We start from the raw sequence: 20,099 nt of genomic DNA on the forward strand, positions 1-20,099 counted from the left end.
CTGAAATTCTTATTAAAAATGATACCCTGCAAGAAGATTTGCGATCCAAATTGTCCTTGCGCTGATTATGCAGGAGGAAATGGTTGGGGAGACAAGGGGAGCAAGGATTGTGTAACAATATTATCTTAAAGGGGAAATATTAATAATAATCCATAATTACCAATTATGATTAATTTTTAATATTTGTGTCAGTTAATTAGATTAACTTTGAGGTAAGCTAAATTAATATTACAATCAATTAATCAGTTCCAACGAACTCTTTGATTATTCATTTATTCTAAGAAAAGTGTATCTTTCATGGTCACCGAAAAATAATTAATTCTATCTCCTTCATCAATATTTTCTCTAAAGCTTCTGGTTTAACTCTAAATTTATCCAAATGTGAAATCCTTCCTTTACACAGTTTAAATGATGAAGTTTTTGCTGACATTACAGTGAAATCCAGTTAAATACCTAGGAATTATAGTAACAAAGAATGTCCTAGAAAGACAAAACTTAAACTTTTCCTCTAGATTAAAGAAACAATTTGTCTAGAGACTGTAGAAACCATATAAATATTTTGCGACTGATGTTGCTGCAATAATTGGGAATTCTTGACTGGGTGCTAATTCAGTAGCCCCTATTTTAGTTTTGAAATAAAAGTTGATACAACAGAGCACAAAGCCATACAACTATAAGTTTGTTTATTGTATATTTTCTAAGGGACAAATTTGAAAAAGTAATTTACCCTTCTGAGCTAAAGAAATTAAACAAGGAAAATTAGTCAGAAAGTAACTGTATTAAAAGTGCATTTTTGGACTTTCAGTTTGTGTTTTGATTGGTTCCTGTTTTCCATTGTTCTTTTCCAGCCACTCTTTGTTACTATCATTATGAGTTAATGTTTCGAGTTCATTTCCTCATGACAGCGTAATCAACTTAAAATACTCTGTCATTTTTGGCCATACATATAAGTCATTATACATCATTATGAACTAAAAAGGGTCTACTTTTATTTGTGTACACTCACAACAAATCCTTGTGTTTTTGTAAAATAAATAAAATAAACAGGGTGCACTTTCAGCTGTTGCTGTCTCCGCGAGAAACTTTCTGAAATACGTCTGAATAATGAACTGAAACTCAGCGAATTCTTATCACACAAACTTGAAAAGTAAAAAAAAAAAACTGTTTGCTCATTAATCTGCACGTTTTCACCCATGGTGCCGCCATTTGGTTTTCACAAGACAACGTTGTAACCATAGATTTATATTACATTTTGTGAAAAGAGGCATAATATGTCACCTTTTAAGAGTGTTCCCAAGCTTCTTTGTAACTTATATTATGTGAGTGTGTATCTGAGATTGATTAATCACAATGTTTGTGGAACACACATGAAAACTAAACACTTAGCAGCAATGAAGCTCTTCAGGATCAGGAATGAGGTAATGATTTACAGACACGCCTGTTTTGCACACGTCACTCAAACACAGAACCAGGAAACAGGAATCACATGATTCCAGGGAAAGTGAAACTGAAGTGTAGTTGAGCTGTTGTGTGTTTGTGTCTCTGTCTTCATGCAGTAAAATGGCAGAAGCCAGAATTTCTCAGGACGAGTTCATGTGTTCAGTGTGTCTGGATCTCCTGAAGGATCCAGTGACTATCCCCTGTGGACACAGTTACTGTAAGATCTGTATTACAGACTGCTGGGATCAGGAGGATGAGAAGAGAGTCTACAGCTGTCCTCAGTGCAGACAGACCTTCAGGCCAAGACCTGCTTTAGCTAAAAACACCATTCTGGCTGAAATGGTGGAGAAACTGAAGAAGACTAAACTTCCTGCTGACTGTTACGCTGGATCTGGAGATGTGCAGTGTGACGTCTGTACTGGAAGAAAACACAAAGCCGTCAAGTCCTGTCTGGTGTGTCTGAACACTTACTGTCAAACTCATCTCGACCGTCATGAGGAATTTCACTCCCGTAAGCCACATAACTCGACTGATGCCACTGGACGACTGCAGGAGATGATCTGCCAGAAACACGACAAGCTCCTCAAGGTTTTCTGCCGCACTGATCAGAAGTGTATATGTTTGCTGTGTGTGATGGATGAACATAAAAACCACGACACTATATCAGCTGCAGCACAAAGGACAGAGAAACAGGTATGAACTTAAAAGAGTCGCATTATGCTCATTTACAGGTTCATAATGTTGTTTATGGGGTCTACTAGAATACATTAACATAACTTAAAGTCTGTTTTTTAGTTTCAGTTTTTTTAAACCACAGTCTGCTCTGATTGGTCAGCCAGTCTCAGTCTGTTGTGAATGGTCTAATGCTTAGAGTGTTAGAAATGTAACACGGCTTACTGTAAACGACGAGTATCTCTTGCGGAGACGCTGCAAACACTACTGTAACTACACTACTGTTTCACAGTAGTGATTTTTTATTTTATACCTCTCTTACAACTGTCATTTTTCGAGTTCACCTTTCCACCCAGTCTTAAAGTGTAAGTTGCAGGTTAACCACCACAGCCAATTAATGTGTAAATTAAAGTGCTCTATATGTATATATTTAATTATTTCTGTCTTAAAATGCGTTAAAATAACATTTATTGGGGTTTCTTCAAAGGTAGCGTGTTTTTTCAGTTACTGGGTGATGACGTCACAAGAGGAACTCGCAACCCATACTCTGCTAGATTCTTACTGTATTATGGCTATTTGGAGAATGACTGAGGATGTGGGAAACCATCAAATTCTTTATGGACCACAGCCCTACAATTTTTAACCGGTCAGGCGTGAGAGAGGGGAGCCATGGCACTCAAAGAGTTATTAATGCTTGGTGTGAGGAGAATGAGTGGAGGGTTGGCCAGGTGTCCTGGTGAGTAACATTAGCTACGTTAGAGCTAGTCTAGCCTGGTGCAAACTTAACCCGGATAATATAACGGAACAAGCAAGTCTTTTCAAAATATTGCCGTCATGTAGAATAGCAAGGAGGGACAACGACTGAAGACATTATTTACTTACAGTAAGTCAGTCCAAATCAGAGCTGCAAGCCTGCAACGTTAGAGATGCACACACTGCACAGGCATCAATCGCTAGTCTCATCGACGCCTCAAACATCATGTAATACACTTCCTCAATCCACGCGTTATCAATTTCTCACGATTTAATTAGCGATGTTTATTGTCAGAAAAGAAAAAGAGAGATCGATGTCCCCATCACTGTGAGTGTGTGGGCTATCAGCAGTGGAGAGTGTGTGCTGCCGTGAGGTGAACGCATTTTGGTGTTTAGTGGAACAGCTCGATCTGCGACCGGCTGATCTGGCGTGCCTGAACCCGTTTGTTTTGCGAATAGCTTATTCTCATTTCAGGCAGGATCACGGTCCCCTTGAAGTCAGCACACACGAGTATGTTTACAATTGAGTTATTTTTTCCATAATTTTTTTTTATCAAATAAAACATACAACCAACTTTTCTGAAGTTATGTAAGGTATCTATAGCTGAGAGCGTACGGTAACTCTACTAGTGAGTTCCTCTTATGACGTCACGCCCCATCTAGTGGAAGGGAGCGGAAGCGGTTAAAACCACTGTTAAAAGTGCCAACTTCTCATATTATATCAGCATTTTGGTATAAAAAACAATGGTGGGCGGTTCTTATCTTTATACAAACGCATTTAATAAACGCATTGCATTATCTTCGTGAAAAATTTAACCTGCAACTTACACTTTAATAATTAATAGTCAATGTACTTGGCTTACTGTCCTCAACAGAGGCTAAAAACTGAGGCTCGGCTCGAGCTCAGCCCCCCAATAATGGTACTATGTAGAGGAAGAATTAGAGAAATAGAGCCGGCGATGGAGAAGTGGAGGAATGCTGGAAGAATTGTTGCTGGGATGGCGCAATGACTGCTGCTTATATATGCTCATAATGCTGATTGACAGGACTGAATGATTAGGCTCCTTCTGAACCTACATTTGTAACTTCATTTATAACATCTGACCTGCATCGAACTGCACGGTTCAGAAAGCAATTGTCATAAAAATGGTGAGAACACAACAAAAAGATTGTGGTTGTATACTGCTGAGGAATAGCATTAAAAGGATACATTTTTTACCATCAAGTTAGTCTGCATTAGGAAAGCCTTAAAAGGGGTTTAGATTCGGGGTGGTAAAAACTGTGTCTCTTGGACATGACGAAAACACACTACTATCTAACTCAACCAGGCCTCACCCCCTTTATTTAGTGTATGCCTCGTTTGAGGAATTTTGTGACATGTTCGTTCACAGAAGAAAACTCAAGACTACAATGGAGGAGTTTCAGGGAGTTCAGAAACAGTGACACTGATGTAGCATCTGGACCAATCAGACACACAAATTATTCATTTTTTAATGAATAATCCAGCAAACTCACTCTCCCAACAAAGGTTTATGAAACTTCCCCCAAAACTAACATCCCAAATGAAGCTAACAGACTGGCAGAACCCTGTGCCCTGTTTCAGAATCAAGATTGATAAGATCCCAAAGATTTTTCAAGATTTTTACGACCCCAAAAAGGAATTTGCAGAGGGCTGTGACACTCACTTAATTCTTACTGAGGAAGATAAATAAATCATGTTAATGTGTAAACATGTGTCTAATTTTCCCATCTAATGATTTTCTTTTTATGTGGTTTGGCCTTTGTATTCTTGAAACCATTGGGATTAATGTTTCAGACTTTGATGCATACTATGGTTTACCAAAATCATATATGTGGCATGTTTAGTCTCTATAAACTCCAATCTTTGTCCCCCATTTGTTAATTTAAATTACATTTCGCTAACTTTGTGATGGATTAGTATTATAAGCATCTTAACCCTCTGAGGTCGACAAACGCGCGGGCGCGTTTTGCTGGATTTTCTCCACATTGTAGCACTATAAACTTAAATTACTCCGTCATTTATGGTCATACAGAAAAAAGAAATATAAAAAAAGAATCTGTGATATTTCTCCTTTTGTATGTGTCCACTTACAATCAAATCAAAACATTGTGCTTTTGTAAAATAAAGAAAATAAACAGGGTGTGCGTTCTGCCTCTCCATCTCGGTGAACTTTTTTTTCTTGAGCACGTCTATAAACTGAAACAAAACTCAGCGAATACTTGTCACACATTTATGAGCCATATACCTTTATAAACATTTAAGTGTGTACTTTTAAATGATCGGATTCAATACGAAAACAAATATTCTCTGTTTAAGTAATTTGTATAAAACCATCAAGATGTCCAGCTTCTCAAACGCTTGTTCATTACAGTTAATTTGGCCACGCCCACTCGCGCAAAAGATATTCACATGCAAATCTCCACATGGAACGCGGACTCGCTCATTACCTCAACAACAAAACACTTCACTTCACTTTTCGTCGAGTTTGAAAGACGTGCCTGAGCTTACATTGGATTTAGGCTACCTCAGAAGAAGAAGAAGAACGCGATTTGAAGACAAGAAAGATGTAAGGTAATAAATTCTTACATATTAGTTTGTTATTGTTTCATAAATGTCACGTTGCAGTTGAACTGTTGCTAGATATGGTGAGTTACTGTGTTTGTGGATATCTGCTCAAACGTAGATATGTATATGGTAACCATAATATTTTATATTTGAGCGCGATCGTATTTGAATGTATCATATTTTGGATAGCGATCGCGTTTGAATGTATCATATTTTGCTGCGGGATCGCGTTTGAATGTATCATATTTTGGATGAAAGCAAAACGCACCAAACGGCTTCATGTTTTTATTATTATCTCATTTCATATCATCATAACGGATGGAAACATTTGAAGTAACATGATAATTAATATATTTTTCTCTAGCTTAGTTGTTACTGAAATCTTTTGGAAGATTTATACTGCTATAGGTTATTTATTGTTATTATTATTTTATCCGGCACTGCGCATATACCTTATGCCTACAAGGCACAACAAACCTGGTGTTCATTATATTATATACTGTTGGAAACATTTGTGTGTGTGTGTGTGTGTGTGTGTGTGTGTGTATTCTGTGAATTTTAAAAAGGAATTTTAAAAAGCAATTTTAACCAGAAAAATCTAATATTTATTTCCCAAAATCGTGCAGGCCTTTCTTTTGATATCAGTATGTTCACTTTTTTTTTTCAGGCCCAGATGCCACTGAGGACTTAAACATTCACATGAGTCTCTGTACGTGAAAATGGTAAAGTGAAAATCTTGGAAATGAAAGGTATGTACAATGTTTTTAGGAATGGCAAAAAAGGTCTCTGTCTTTGAAGTGCTTTTTTGGCATTTGTTGTGTATCTTTGGGTTATGTTGTGTTGTAAATAAATCCAAACAATTTAAAAGCCATTCTTTTTTAAATCTACTCATTTACAGTATTGTGCAAGGTTGCTCAGAATGACAGGGCCTGATAGCTCCTAATAGGGCCGTTAGGGGAGGTTCTTTGTCTTTCTCAGGTGTGAAAAGCTCCCGCAGAAAGCTTTTTCACACAAAACACATCGTAAATTTTTTAAATCAATATATTGTCTTATCTGAATGAGCAGTCAGGGTGATTTTCACATAGTTTTGCAGCAAATATTCTAGGCTACGTCATACAATTTTCAAAAGTCTTGTGAAGAAATAATCAGTATGGGTTTCATGGCCTTATTTCAGTGAGAATTTTTTTTGTATTTTCACAAACCACGCATAAATGTCATTATCTCAAAACTACAAACTTTTACATGCGGCACTGAATAAAACGGCTGATTTTGTCAAATAGGGTGTCAAATTTCGTTCAACCTCCCCTCCACTAGTTGGCAGACATGTCATACTTCATCCCCGACTCAAAAAAACATCATGTTTCTATACAAAATCTTCGAGCTAGAGCGCATTGAATCAGTGCGAACAAAAGCGGAGCTAGTGTGCGAGTGAGCCATTTTATCAGAGCAATATTGTCAACGTCAGCGAGTATTTGCATTAGATTATTATTATTATAATTATCTAATGGCATCAATAAAGCTTACCTGCAATGAAGTGTTGGGTCTTCTATTCGCGGACCCTGATTCTGAAGGGGAATAACGTTATCTGCCTTCAGAAAATGACGGTGATTCTGAAAGTGAAAGTATAGCCCTACACCAAGCACAAACGGTGAATCCTTTGCCCAATATAGATGGTCCTTTGCCCAATGTCAGTGGTGGGAACAATGTTTCCCGGGGTTGGAGTGTTCATCGCGAAGTTAGCAGGCGTGTTAGTGTTGTGGGGAACGAGGCGGCCGCGGGAGATTTTTACCGCGCTAGCCATGGTGACCGTGTGCCTCTCCGCAATCGTGGCAGATCTGGTTGCGCCCGCGCTGCTCGTAGCAGGAGCAGAGGCGGTGTGACACGGGGCAGAGGGGCTATTATGCATAGTCTATCGCAAGACCACACCATGAAACACTACAAGAAATGTCACCTGGATGGATAGGGAGTCATTATCTCTACAGCAAAAGCCCTGCAACATACATTCTTTTTTTTTTTGTCTGCCATTTATTAGTAATGATTTACACTGTTGATTTACTATCTATTTCCCTGACCATTTAGTAGTGTACAGTATGTGTTCTTTTTTGTGTGTTCATGTCCTAGTGATGTGTGAGTCTTTGTCAGCTAAAAAAAACAACAAAAACACACAAAAAAATACTAACATTGTCTCTCCTCTTGTCTCGTCATCTCACTCATGATATGTGCCTTGCCGTGGCGAGTGAGCTTTTGAACTAAACAGATCTTGTCTACTTGTGTTTGTGTGTCATATGAATAATATATATGTGCCCCATACATGGAATCAGAGTGCCAACTGTATGTAGTAAATGGAAAGACTCTATAGCAAAAGGCCAACCACTACATGCATTCGGTTTGTTTCTACCATTTATTAGTAATGATTTACACAGTTTGTTTACTACTTACTATTTACCTGAGCATTCAGTATTGTGCAATATAGCATACAGAAGGTGAGGGACATTTTGGGGGGAAAGAAGTGCTGCATTTTATCCTTTAAACGTGAATTTTCATGAAAATTCTATAATCCAATATGGCCGCCACCATATGACGTCATAATATGCAAATTAGATGGGAAAATGTAATCCCTACATAAACTTTGGGTCATCCTTAATATTTCTCTAATTTACAGAAAGTCTCTATCTCATATCACTTTTAAGATATAGCCTTTTGAAATTAAGATGTCAAAATCGAACGTTTTAGAAAAAAAAACTCTGGCGCCTAAAGGGTTAAATACATTTATTTGTATATTTGGAGTGTTTAGAAGTACATAAAAGTTGAAATTATTCTTTTCAGGTGCTTCATTGATATCTTTATATTCTGTTTTGGTCATATTTTTCAACCTGTTCCGATTTTTCTATTCTCTATGACGTTTTTTGAACTATTACGTCACAGTGTTTGCAGCGGAACTGCCAAATAAGGACATTGACTTCCGACCCAACACTTCGAGCAATCCGCCATTTTTATTTCTCGCTGCAATTTTGTAGTCCAAGCCGCTAAAGGATGCAGAAGTTACGAGAGGGTGAGTTAAAATGTTCGGTTGTTGGATGTAGTAACCCACACGCTTCATTACACCGTCAAATGTAGATGAACTGCCGCACTTGTGACAGGGTGCATGTTTAACTGAAAGAACGAGCAGAGAGAGAGACCCAGTCACGCGCGTGTGCGCACTCTCTCTCTTCGGAGCCAGGCGAAAGTGTAAACAAGACTTCACCGTCTCCAAACTAGACGCTGTCTTGCTCTCTCTCCCTCGCATATATTAATCAAAATAAATCGACACGGTGGTAAAAGGTCGGAAGACCAAAGTTTAAATACAGTAACACACCATTGCGATACATCCACATGAAGACGTTGTTCTGCAGGTTCGTCGTCTTCATTTTTATCTCACTCTGGCTCGAACATGCAAGGCTGGCTGGACAAGTCTTCCGTTGATTTTTTTGTCATTTGTTTTGCATCTTTGGATTATGTTGTGTTGTAAATAAATCCAAACAATCTAAAAGCCATTCTTTTTTAAATCTCCTCATTCTTTGTGCAAGGTTGCTCAGAATGATAGGGCCTGATAGCTCCTAAAATAGGGCGATTAGGGAGTGTCTTTGTCTTTCTCAGGTGTGAAAAGCTTACATATTAATGAGATGTTCACGCTCCTCCCGCATAAAGCTTTTTCACACAAAACACGTCTTAGAAATTTTAAATCAATATATTGTCTTATATGAATGAGCACTCAGGGTGATTTTCACATAGTTTTGGAGCAAATATTCTAGGCTACGTGATACAATTTTCAAAAGTCTTGTGAAGAAATAATCAGTACGGGTTTCATGACCTTATTTCAGTGTCAATTTTTTTTTGTATTTTCACAAACCACGCATAAACGTCATTATCTCAAAACTACAAACTTTTACACACATGCTGCTGATATATTATTGTAGCAGAGTTTGTGCTGAATACAGTGTAATGAGACTTTAGCCATGAAAATGTCACAAGTAACAGAAATAACCATAAATGTCAGAGCATGTCAGAACACCTCCAGGGCCCAGAAAACAGCTCATACCCCAGAGGGTTAAGGATTGTCTCATCTGTCCGTATATTGAAAGTCAATAGGTTTCAAAGGTTTCAATCTTCAAAAAGGACATTAAGGTAGCATGAAAGAAATCCATAACAACTCCAAGGGGGGTTATCTAAGGCTGCATCCGAAATCACATACTTCCCTTCTGTATAGTAGGTGAAAAACAGTATGTGACAAGAAATATGTCTGAATACACAGTACTCATAAAAAAGTAGGCAAAAAGTACCCGGATGTCCTGCTACTTCCAGTGAGATTTTGAAGTGTGGAAACAATGGACACTTTACTATCCCATGGATTACATTCATACTTATATTACATTCTTCAGAATACCTTCTTTTGTGTTCTGCAAGAGAAGTTTGGAAAGACATGGGGATGAGTAAACAATTTTTTGTAAACACATTTCTGGGTAAAATATCCATATAAAGCTAGGCAATGATGAAATAATCCTGGCATTAATGAATTAACCTATAATCTTATCATGCAAGACCTTTAACCCCTCAATCTCACCACTTCTCTGATACTGGATTCATATCTGTTGATGATTAATGTGATGTTTCTCTTGTCATTGGTTTGTCCTTTAGCACCAGCTGAAGGAGACACAGAGGTCGTTCCAGCAGAGGATCCAGCAGAGAGAGAAAGATCTTCAGCAGCTGAGAGAGGCTGTGGCGTCTCATAAGGTGAGTCTGGAGAAGAAGAGAAGTTTGAGACGTCTCAGTCAGGACTCACTGAAGCCACTGTGTGATTGTGATGTGTGTCCTAACAGCGCTCTGCACAGACAGCAGTGGAGGACAGTGAGAGGATCTTCACTGAGCTCATCCGCTACATTGAGAGAAGCCGATCTGAGGCAACACAGCGGATCAGAGATCAGGAAAAGACTGCAGTGAGTCGAGCTGAAGGACGACTGGAGCGACTGGAGCAGGAGATCAATGATCTGAGGAGGAGAGACGCTGAGCTGGAGCAGCTTTCACACACACAGGATCACATCCATTTCCTGCAGGTAACAGAGATCTAGAAGAACAGGGTCATAGTGGACTTGAGCAAGAGACTCACAGAGAAACATTTCATGAGAGCAGAATGAGCCGTTGACTAAATTGTTGATCTGTGTGTTCGGTTATTAAATAATCATCGGTCAGACTCTCATCTGATCTTCTTCTATTGAAAGAGATGCGCTTACAAATGCAGTTCAGCTCTGGAATCCCTTAGGAAACAACAATGTGAAATCCATGAACTTGATGGTGTTCAGCTCTGGAAATCTCTTAGGAAACAACAATATGAAATCTGTGAAAACCAACTTGATGGTGCCAGTTTCTCTACTAAAGATCAAAAAGAACCACATAAATCTGACAGTAGAACAGGTTATTGATGAAGTGTGGAGGTGATGAGCTTTGATTTCTGTTTTCTGTAGAGTTTCCAGTCTCTCTCAGCTCCTCCTGAATCTACAGACGTAAATGACGATCCCTTCAGTTCTCTCTCCTCTTTTGATGTTGTGAGAGAATCTGTCCGTCAGCTGAGAGACAAACTGGAGGATTTCTGCAAAGAGGAGCTGAAGAAGATCTCTGACAGAGGTAAAGTCCTGGAGATTCATCAGCTCTCAGAAATGATCCTCCATCATCTCATATCATGTAGAAGATCATATTAGAAATGTCTTAGGAACGGATGCAGGGATCATTTTCTCTCGACATGATAATCACACTCTTCATGTCTGTTGATTTCCACAGTCACTTTCACCAACATTGTTCCCAGAACCAGGAACGACTTCCTACAATGTAAGTCACTAAGAAAACAAGCAGAAAAACTCACTGAGTGTCTTCATGTTCTTCCTGTAGATGGTGAAAAAAACATGACTGAAGTGTTTTAGAGTTGATCATGTAAATTAATGTTTCTTAACGGGGCGTTCGGAGAACATCAGGGGGCGCTGGAAGCAATATCTTCAAAAGGGGGTGTTATGGTGTTCTTGGGATGCGATTGTTTGAAGATTTATTAGATGAAATTTAAAAATAATAAAAAATAATAAATAAACTGTAAAACTTCAAATAATAGCCCAGGCTTTTATTTTCCCAAATCGCCGAACTGCACCGGCTTTTATTTGAGACTACATGAGACAGGCATTTAATTTAGTGTTGAGATGAGCATGACAGGAGGTTACCAAATCTGTGTTTGTGTTTAACAAATCAGTTAATGTAAAATTTAGCCTACTATATTTCCGTATGTCTAAAGGGGGTCGCACACCAGACGAGAAGCGCAGCGCCACGTCCTTAAAATTCGAACACATTATTCTCTATGAGTGTACATTGTCTCAAATCGTCGTTAATGTATATACTGACTTCACCCTGTGCTCCAATGTACATTCAGTTTTACACTCATTTACAGAAATCAGCAGCTTGAATGAAAATTTCTGATGTTATCGGATTTTCAGGTGATCGGCTATTCTCAATTCATTCAGTTAACGGACGCTCTGAGGTAAAGTGAATTCAGACTGCAGACTTTAGTTTGCAACGATTGTATTTAATTGTACAGTACAATCAAAGCATAGTACAGACATTATCTTAATTCCATAATATCCTTAAGCACAACTATATTGGCAGCATAAAAAAACGAAATGATGTGACAGCCATGGGCTGAACAATACAAGTTACCGGTAATATCCATCGAGCCTATGAACTAGCTGCCAGAAACACATTAACAAGAAAGAATGAAGGCTACCCTGTAAAACAACTGCAATCATGTGATACAGAAGGACCCTATTCATCACTATCATCATCACCGCGATCCTCAACTACAAGTTCATTGGCGAATTCCTCCTCCTCGTCACTCTCCTCCACTTCTCCCTCTCCGGCCTCCGCTAACTCTGCCTGCCTTGCTTGCGCTAACAGCACCCGCTCAGATGCGCAGGGCTCTCTTGCGTGCGCAATCTGCTCCATAGAACTGGCTTAAACAGACGATCTGATGGGTTTTAGAAGATTAAATACAACCCCAAACTAAAAAACAGACCGGGCCTCTATTTGAGACCGGCCTTTATTTATCCAAACCTGTAGCCACACCAGGCGTGTAAAAGAGACCTAAAAAATAGACGTTGTCTATTTGAGACTCGGCTATTGTTTTTCGGTAATTACTTGTAAAAGAAATCGTCTGCAACATTCTAACTACATTCTACACAACACAAAAGTTCCAAATGAATTTTTCTGTTGTCAGTAGCGCAAGCACGCAAATCGAGTGCGTCAGAAATAGAAAGTAGCATCCGCTCATCCACTGTCACTGATTATAATGGGTACTGTGTGCTTTTACTGTCAGTGATTTAGCGTCCAGTGTAGATAGTGTGCGACCTGCCAGTTTACACCAATGTGGCCAGATTATAATAGTCAATGGAATGTCTGTGATGCCCCAACGACCACCTAAGGGGTTTTATGGGACATGATGATGATGGTGATGACATGATGGCCAGAATAGACGGTGTCTCACTTCCATAGCAAAGACTATTTACTTCAGTGTTTCTTTCAGCTTTCTGTAGCGCAGCTGCTGAACTTCCAGTTAAAACAACTTCTGCGTTTAGCATATAGACACTTTGATATATATATTTTTTTCTTGTTCTTGTTTTCCATTGGAAAGATTAATATAAATGCTTCTTGTTTGCTGATTGGCTGCAATTTATGATAATCTACGTAATTATGGTTTCAGTGCCAAATTTCTAAAATGTTTATTTAACACTCATAAATATAATCTATTCTATTCACATGGATATTTTTATCCTTGTGAAACTAATGATAATGATATTTGAACTATCCAGACAAATCTGTTATGTGGCATTCAATGACATGCTTTTTACATGATATATAGTTAATAATAATAGTAATACACATCAAAATATATATGTAGGAAAGGTATGTTGTTATGGGAAGGAGGAGATGGTAACCAGAAAAAAAAACGTAAAGGCAGTAGCCTCTCACGGACAACATATACAACATGCTTTCCTCCGTTATAGCGTAGGCCTACGTAAAAAAAGTTTTTAATGTTTATTAAAAAAGAAGTCTCTTCTGCTGGATTTATTTGATCCAAAATACAGTAAAAACAGACATATTGTGAAATATCCCTATGACTTTAAAGAAACATTTTCTATTTGAATATATTTTAAAACGTAAAATAAAAATGTGGAATGTGTGAAGGTGTTTTTCATCTGATATTTTTTGATGAGCAGAAAGATTGAAATAGAAATAAAAAATGAAAAGAGGGTTATTTTAAATATGAAAATGCAAAAAGGTCTGCACTTTAAAAATACTTTTATTAGGTTCAAGCAGGAGATTTAAAAAGTACAAACGTTTCAGGATTTTGTCGTTGTCAATTAAAATAGAAATGTTTATTAACAATGTCTTTACTGGCTTTTATATAAAAGAAATATTGCACTTTTACAAAGTGGAACAGAGCACAACTATCATACTAATATTAAAAAAAGCATGATTTGAACACACACTCTCTCTCTCTCTCTCTCACACACACACACACACACACACACACACACTCACTCATTTGATTTAGGATAAGAATCAAGTTAAGATTTGTTTCTGTAATACGAACTTGTGAAAAATCCTAAATTAACTTGTCAGATCTGAACTTAAGCCTTAAGATAAATGATGATTTGCACAGGATATCTGGTAAACTGTACTGAGACACTGCTGATATATTGAACATGAAGAGTTCAGCTATAATAAAAGATCAGACAGATTCATAATTCCTGATTCTGATGTGTTTTCTCTCCATCAGATTCCCATCAGCTCACTCTGGATCTGAACACAGTGAATAAATACATCCGTCTGTCTAAGAGGAACAGAGTGATTACTAACACTTACCCAGTTCAGCCGTATCCTGATCATCCAGACAGATTTGATGTGTGTGAGCAGGTGTTTTGTAGAGAGAGTGTGTGTGGACGCTGTTACTGGGAGATTGAGTGGAGTGATGATGCGTTTTGTGGTTATGTGTATATATCAGTGTCATATAAGAGCATCAGCAGGAAGGGAGACGATGATGAGTGTTTGTTTGGATATAATGATCAGTCCTGGAGTTTGGACTGCTCTTCCTCCAGTTACTCATTTAGACACAATAATATAGTGACTAAACTCCCAGTAAAGCCCATCAACAGTAGAATAGGAGTGTATGTGGATCACAGTGCAGGAACTCTGTCCTTCTACAGCGTCTCTGACACAATGAGCCTCATCCACACAGTCCAGACCACATTCACTCAACCGCTCTATCCTGGGTTTAATGTTGGTTTTAAATCATCAGTGAAACTGTGTTGACGAATGAGAACAGACTGTAGAGAGATTCTACCCATAATGCTTTGAGCTGCATGATAAATCAGTATCAGTGAGATGTTATAGAGTCTCTTATTTTCTCTTCATTACATTACAGGCATGAAAACTCCTCACCTTTCGGCGAAATTCGCCGTTTTAAAACCTAAAAGGGTAACCTACGTGATTTGTGCAGATCCGATGAGAAAATATTTTAGGGGGGGGGGGGTGTTCGAGGTCGAGGCCAGCATTTATCCCATATAAAGTTACCATAAACTTCGCAGCTTTAAAAAACAATCATCATTCCGATATGGCGGGCCGGAAGGTTCAAAAATAGGACTAATGATTTGTCGTGGGAAGTCACTATACTATAGCCCCTAGCTACTGACTTTCCCACTGATAGGCCAGCGGTGGAGCGACTCACATTCCTCACACAGCGAGCGACTCACATTCCTCACACAGCGAGCGACTCACCTCAAACAGCGGGCGACTCACTTTCCTCACACAGCGAGCGACTCACTTCACACAGCGGGCGACTCACTTCACACAGCGGGCAACTCACTTCACACAGCGAGCGACTCACCTCACACAGCGGGCGACTCACCTCACACAGCGAACGACTCACTTTCCTCACAGAGCGAGCGACTCACCTCACACAGCGGGCGACTCACTTCACACAGCGAGCGACTCACTTTCCTCACACAGCGAGCGACTCACTTCACACAGCGGGCGACTCACTTCACACAGCGAGCGACTCACTTTCCTCACACAGCGAGCGACTCACTTTCCTCACACAGCGAGCGACTCACTTTCCTCACACAGCGAGCGACTCACTTCACACAGCGGGCGACTCACTTTCCTCACACAGCGGGCGACTCACTTCACACAGCGGGCGACTCACTTCACACAGCGAGCGACTCACTTTCCTCACACAGCGGGCGACTCACTTCACACAGCGAGCGACTCACTTCACACAGCGGGCGACTCACTTTCCTCACAGAGCGAGCGACTCACCTCACACAGCGGGCGACTCACCTCACACAGCGAGCGACTCACTTTCCTCACACAGCGAGCGACTCACCTCACACAGCGGGCGACTCACTTTCCTCACACAGCGAGCGACTCACTTCACACAGCGAACGACTCACTTTCCTCACAGAGCGAGCGACTCACCTCACACAGCGGGCGACTCACCTCACACAGCGAGCGACTCACTTTCCTCACACAGCGAGCGACTCACCTCACACAGCGGGCGACTCACTTTCCTCACACAGCGAGCGACTCACTTCACACAGCGGGCAACTCACTTCACACAGCGGGCAACTCACTTCACACAGCGAGCGACTCACCTCACACAGCGGGCGACTCACCTCACACAGCGAACGACTCACTTTCCTCACAGAGCGAGCGACTCACTTCACACAGCGGGCGACTCACTTCACACAGCGAGCGACTCACTTTCCTCACACAGCGAGCGACTCACTTCACACAGCGGGCGACTCACTTCACACAGCGAGCGACTCACTTTCCTCACACAGCGAGCGACTCACTTTCCTCACACAGCGAGCGACTCACTTTCCTCACACAGCGAGCGACTCACTTCACACAGCGGGCGACTCACTTTCCTCACACAGCGGGCGACTCACTTTCCTCACACAGCGGGCGACTCACTTCACACAGCGAGCGACTCACTTTCCTCACACAGCGGGCGACTCACTTCACACAGCGGGCGACTCACTTTCCTCACACAGCGAGCGACTCACTTCACACAGCGGGCGACTCACTTTCCTCACACAGCGAGCGACTCACTTTCCTCACACAGCGAGCGACTCACTTTCCTCACACAGCGAGCGACTCACTTCACACAGCGAGCGACTCACTTTCCTCACACAGCGGGCGACCCACTTCACACAGCGAGCGACTCACTTTCCTCACACAGCGAGCGACTCACTTCACACAGCGGGCGACTCACTTCACACAGCGGGCGACTCACTTCACACAGCGAGCGACTCACTTTCCTCACACAGCGAGCGACTCACTTTCCTCACACAGCGAGCGACTCACTTCACACAGCGGGCGACTCACTTTCCTCACACAGCGGGCGACTCACTTCACACAGCGGGCGACTCACTTCACACAGCGAGCGACTCACTTTCCTCACACAGCGGGCGACTCACTTCACACAGCGGGCGACTCACTTTCCTCACACAGCGAGCGACTCACTTTCCTCACACAGCGAGCGACTCACTTTCCTCACACAGCGAGCGACTCACTTTCCTCACACAGCGGGCGACTCACTTCACACAGCGGGCGACTCACTTCACACAGCGGGCGACTCACTTCACACAGCGAGCGACTCACTTCACACAGCGAGCGACTCACTTCACACAGCGGGCGACTCACTTTCCTCACACAGCGAGCGACTCACTTTCCTCACACAGCGAGCGACTCACTTTCCTCACACAGCGAGCGACTCACTTTCCTCACACAGCGAGCGACTCACTTCACACAGCGGGCGACTCACTTCACACAGCGGGCGACTCACTTTCCTCACACAGCGAGCGACTCACTTTCCTCACACAGCGAGCGACTCACTTTCCTCACACAGCGAGCGACTCACTTCACACAGCGGGCGACTCACTTTCCTCACACAGCGAGTCATGTACACATTGGCCTAATATTATAATAAAATCATACCCTTCTCAAATACTGTGGTGGTGCAATAACTAAATATTTCAATAAAGTGTTATGTGTTGTAAACGTCATAATATTCTGAACCAATAATCTTAAATTTTTTTTTTTACCTTTATAAAGGCAATTTCCCCAACACTGTCATCTTTAATGTTAAATGATATACATTTTAAGTCACTATATGGCTTTTACCAATCAAATTGACTATCAACAAAAATATTTTATCCCACTGCAGAGAAAACAGAATCTGCATCAGAGGTGGCATTTAGATATTCAAATTTTTGTATGCAAAACAAGCATAAAACACATTGTTTAGCCACTTTAAAATAGACTCATGTAAAGCTTTTGTGGATTTTATAAATTCTTTAAAATAGAATAATCTTAAAAAGTGACATTTCCATTTTTGCTGATTCACACTGGTATCAAAATAGGTAAAACACATTTCAGAGTTACATACACCACCATGTTTTTCTACATATCACATTTGTTAGCAATATATTATTATTTGATAGCACCATTCAAAAGAGTATTCAACATGAATGCCCCATGAAGTTATATGAAATTTACGTCTTTTAGAAATTAACTTAAAGTATTACATAATGTTGAGTACTTGTGAGTTCTATCTAGCTTGTAAAAGTTCATTTAACTCGTGTCTGCAAGTTCAACTTTGGGGGAGGGTTGATACAGAGCAAATACCCCAAAATACAGAGTTGTCTCCATTTTGAGTTAGAGCAGCTTCCAGCAGCAGTCCTTACGTGAATTCGTATTGAGAAACACAAAAGATTTTTCTTTTTAATTTGTAATATCAATTAAAGTGCCCCTATTATGGATTTTTGAAAAATACCTTTCATGCAGTGTGTAACATAGCTGTATGTGAATTAACACAGTCTGCAAAGTTGTAAAGCTAAAAGTGCTTCATAAAGTTTACTCAAAGTTGACTCTGAACAAAACTCAAAAAAGTCTTTGATATTCACACATAACTTATTACAGATGCATAATGCTCACCTACACAGCTTTGACCCCTAAATAGTGACTATTTCACTCAATCTTAGTGCCTCCAAGTATACATCTAAGCCAAAAGATTGACTTGGCATTAGGGGATGGATGTGGTGGCTGACTTCTTCCAGTACAGACTCCTGAAGGGATGCGGGGGCCCTTAGGAACTGCAACAACAGTAGTTATTCCAAACATAACTCCATCCTTCCCTCCCCTTATTGTATTTGGTTTTAACAGATGGAATTCACTAACTTTGGAGCGGACTGGGATGGTCCTATTCCAGCCATGGATTGTGGTGTTGTTGCAGTTCCTGAGGACATATTTATCTTTATATATTTATCACTTGCATGCAAAGGTAATCACAATAGGAAAGAATGGTTACATTTTTAGTTTAAACAGAAAAAAACAACAAACCCCAGTTGTGTATACGAACACCCTGTATTTGGTCCAGCCTCATGTGGTGTCTGAACTTGTACCTATAAATAAACAGTTACCAACAAATAATTTATTTCTGAGGGAAAAGTTCCTTTAAATGCATTACTAAGGTTTGTGAGTCTTACAAAAATGAACTATGAAAATGAAAAATGAAAGAATGCATTTATTTGCAATATTGCTATTGACTACTTACTCATCTGCAGTGTCAGACACTGAAGGGTCTTTTGTATCCTGTTCTTCAGTGAGGTCCACTACAGTGCAGCAAGTCCTAAATCACCCACTCAAGCCCCGCTGCACCAGAACATCATACAAGTGAGGGGCACACAGGTCAAATAAGATCCTTTTCTTATCCTCTGGCAATGAGAATGAATGAGTCTCATCAATCAAGAATTTCCAATAATGTCCCTCAGCCATCCACCTCCAGAACAGATTTTGTGCAGGCTAATCTTTCAAGACTTTTTCAGTCTTATCGACAGCCAGAGGCAGTCCCGCAGACCATATGAAACCCCATGGTCCCATTTTTTATTCATTTTTTGTCTTGCTGATCCTAAGCCTGAAATGACACCTTTAACTGAAGAATGTTGCAAAATGTTGGTCTAGGAAAAATAAATAAAAAAAATCACTTTCCCCAATAATAACAGCTCTTCATACACTGAATTTTGTGAACAACTCCTCAGTGCTTATCCTTTGCTTAGACAGGCAGGAGGCTTTAAAATAATGAGATGTGCGAGGAGCCGGGCATTGATACAGATACCAGTGCCAAATTCTGGCTACAGTGTGAAGTTCCTTCGAAGTGTGAGTAGTCACAACAAGGCTTTGGCTTATATTTTGCCACTGCAGCAAGATCTTTACACAGAACCAGAAGTAAAGGTAGGCTGTGTTACACCATTTCTTGTGAAATTGCACTTCATGCTGTATTTAGCAAACATGATTTGTCTTATGATGAAGGAGGAGGAAGCTTCTGAGATGTGCAGGTTGTGCCACACACTTGTAGCTGTCCACAAACTGGAAGAAAATGTAAACAGTTGTTTAGGGTATGTTTTAACAAAGATACTGACACAGAATGCACTGACTCTTCTTTGCCATAGCAGACATAAGATATAAAGATTATAATATTATGATATAATAATAACAATAGATGTGATGTATACAG

General features: G+C 40.2%; 1 protein-coding gene across 3 annotated transcripts; it reads left to right on the forward strand.

Moving 5' to 3' along the window:
- The first annotated feature begins 1,484 nt into the window (after window positions 1-1,484).
- LOC308689652 (E3 ubiquitin/ISG15 ligase TRIM25-like) lies at window positions 1,485-19,576 on the forward strand. 3 transcript variants are annotated; one of them, XM_081363485.1, is made up of 7 exons: window positions 1,485-2,133; window positions 10,127-10,222; window positions 10,309-10,542; window positions 10,951-11,110; window positions 11,264-11,311; window positions 14,301-14,425; window positions 19,189-19,576. In XM_081363485.1, the coding sequence occupies exons 1-7, from the start codon at window positions 1,561-1,563 to the stop codon at window positions 19,189-19,191; spliced, it is 1,239 nt and encodes a 412-aa protein (XP_081219611.1). In that variant the 5' UTR covers window positions 1,485-1,560; the 3' UTR covers window positions 19,192-19,576. The 3 variants fall into 3 exon arrangements, with proteins under 3 accessions (XP_081219611.1, XP_081219610.1, XP_081219609.1); XM_081363484.1 differs by lacking the exon at window positions 19,189-19,576 and having other exon boundaries at window positions 1,489-2,133; window positions 10,321-10,542; window positions 14,301-17,421; XM_081363483.1 differs by lacking the exon at window positions 19,189-19,576 and having other exon boundaries at window positions 1,495-2,133; window positions 14,301-17,421.
- The last annotated feature ends 523 nt before the right edge of the window (window positions 19,577-20,099 follow it).

Source organism: Scardinius erythrophthalmus (genome assembly GCF_964197995.2).
Source record: "Scardinius erythrophthalmus genome assembly, chromosome: 4".
Lineage (NCBI taxonomy): Eukaryota > Metazoa > Chordata > Actinopteri > Cypriniformes > Leuciscidae > Scardinius > Scardinius erythrophthalmus.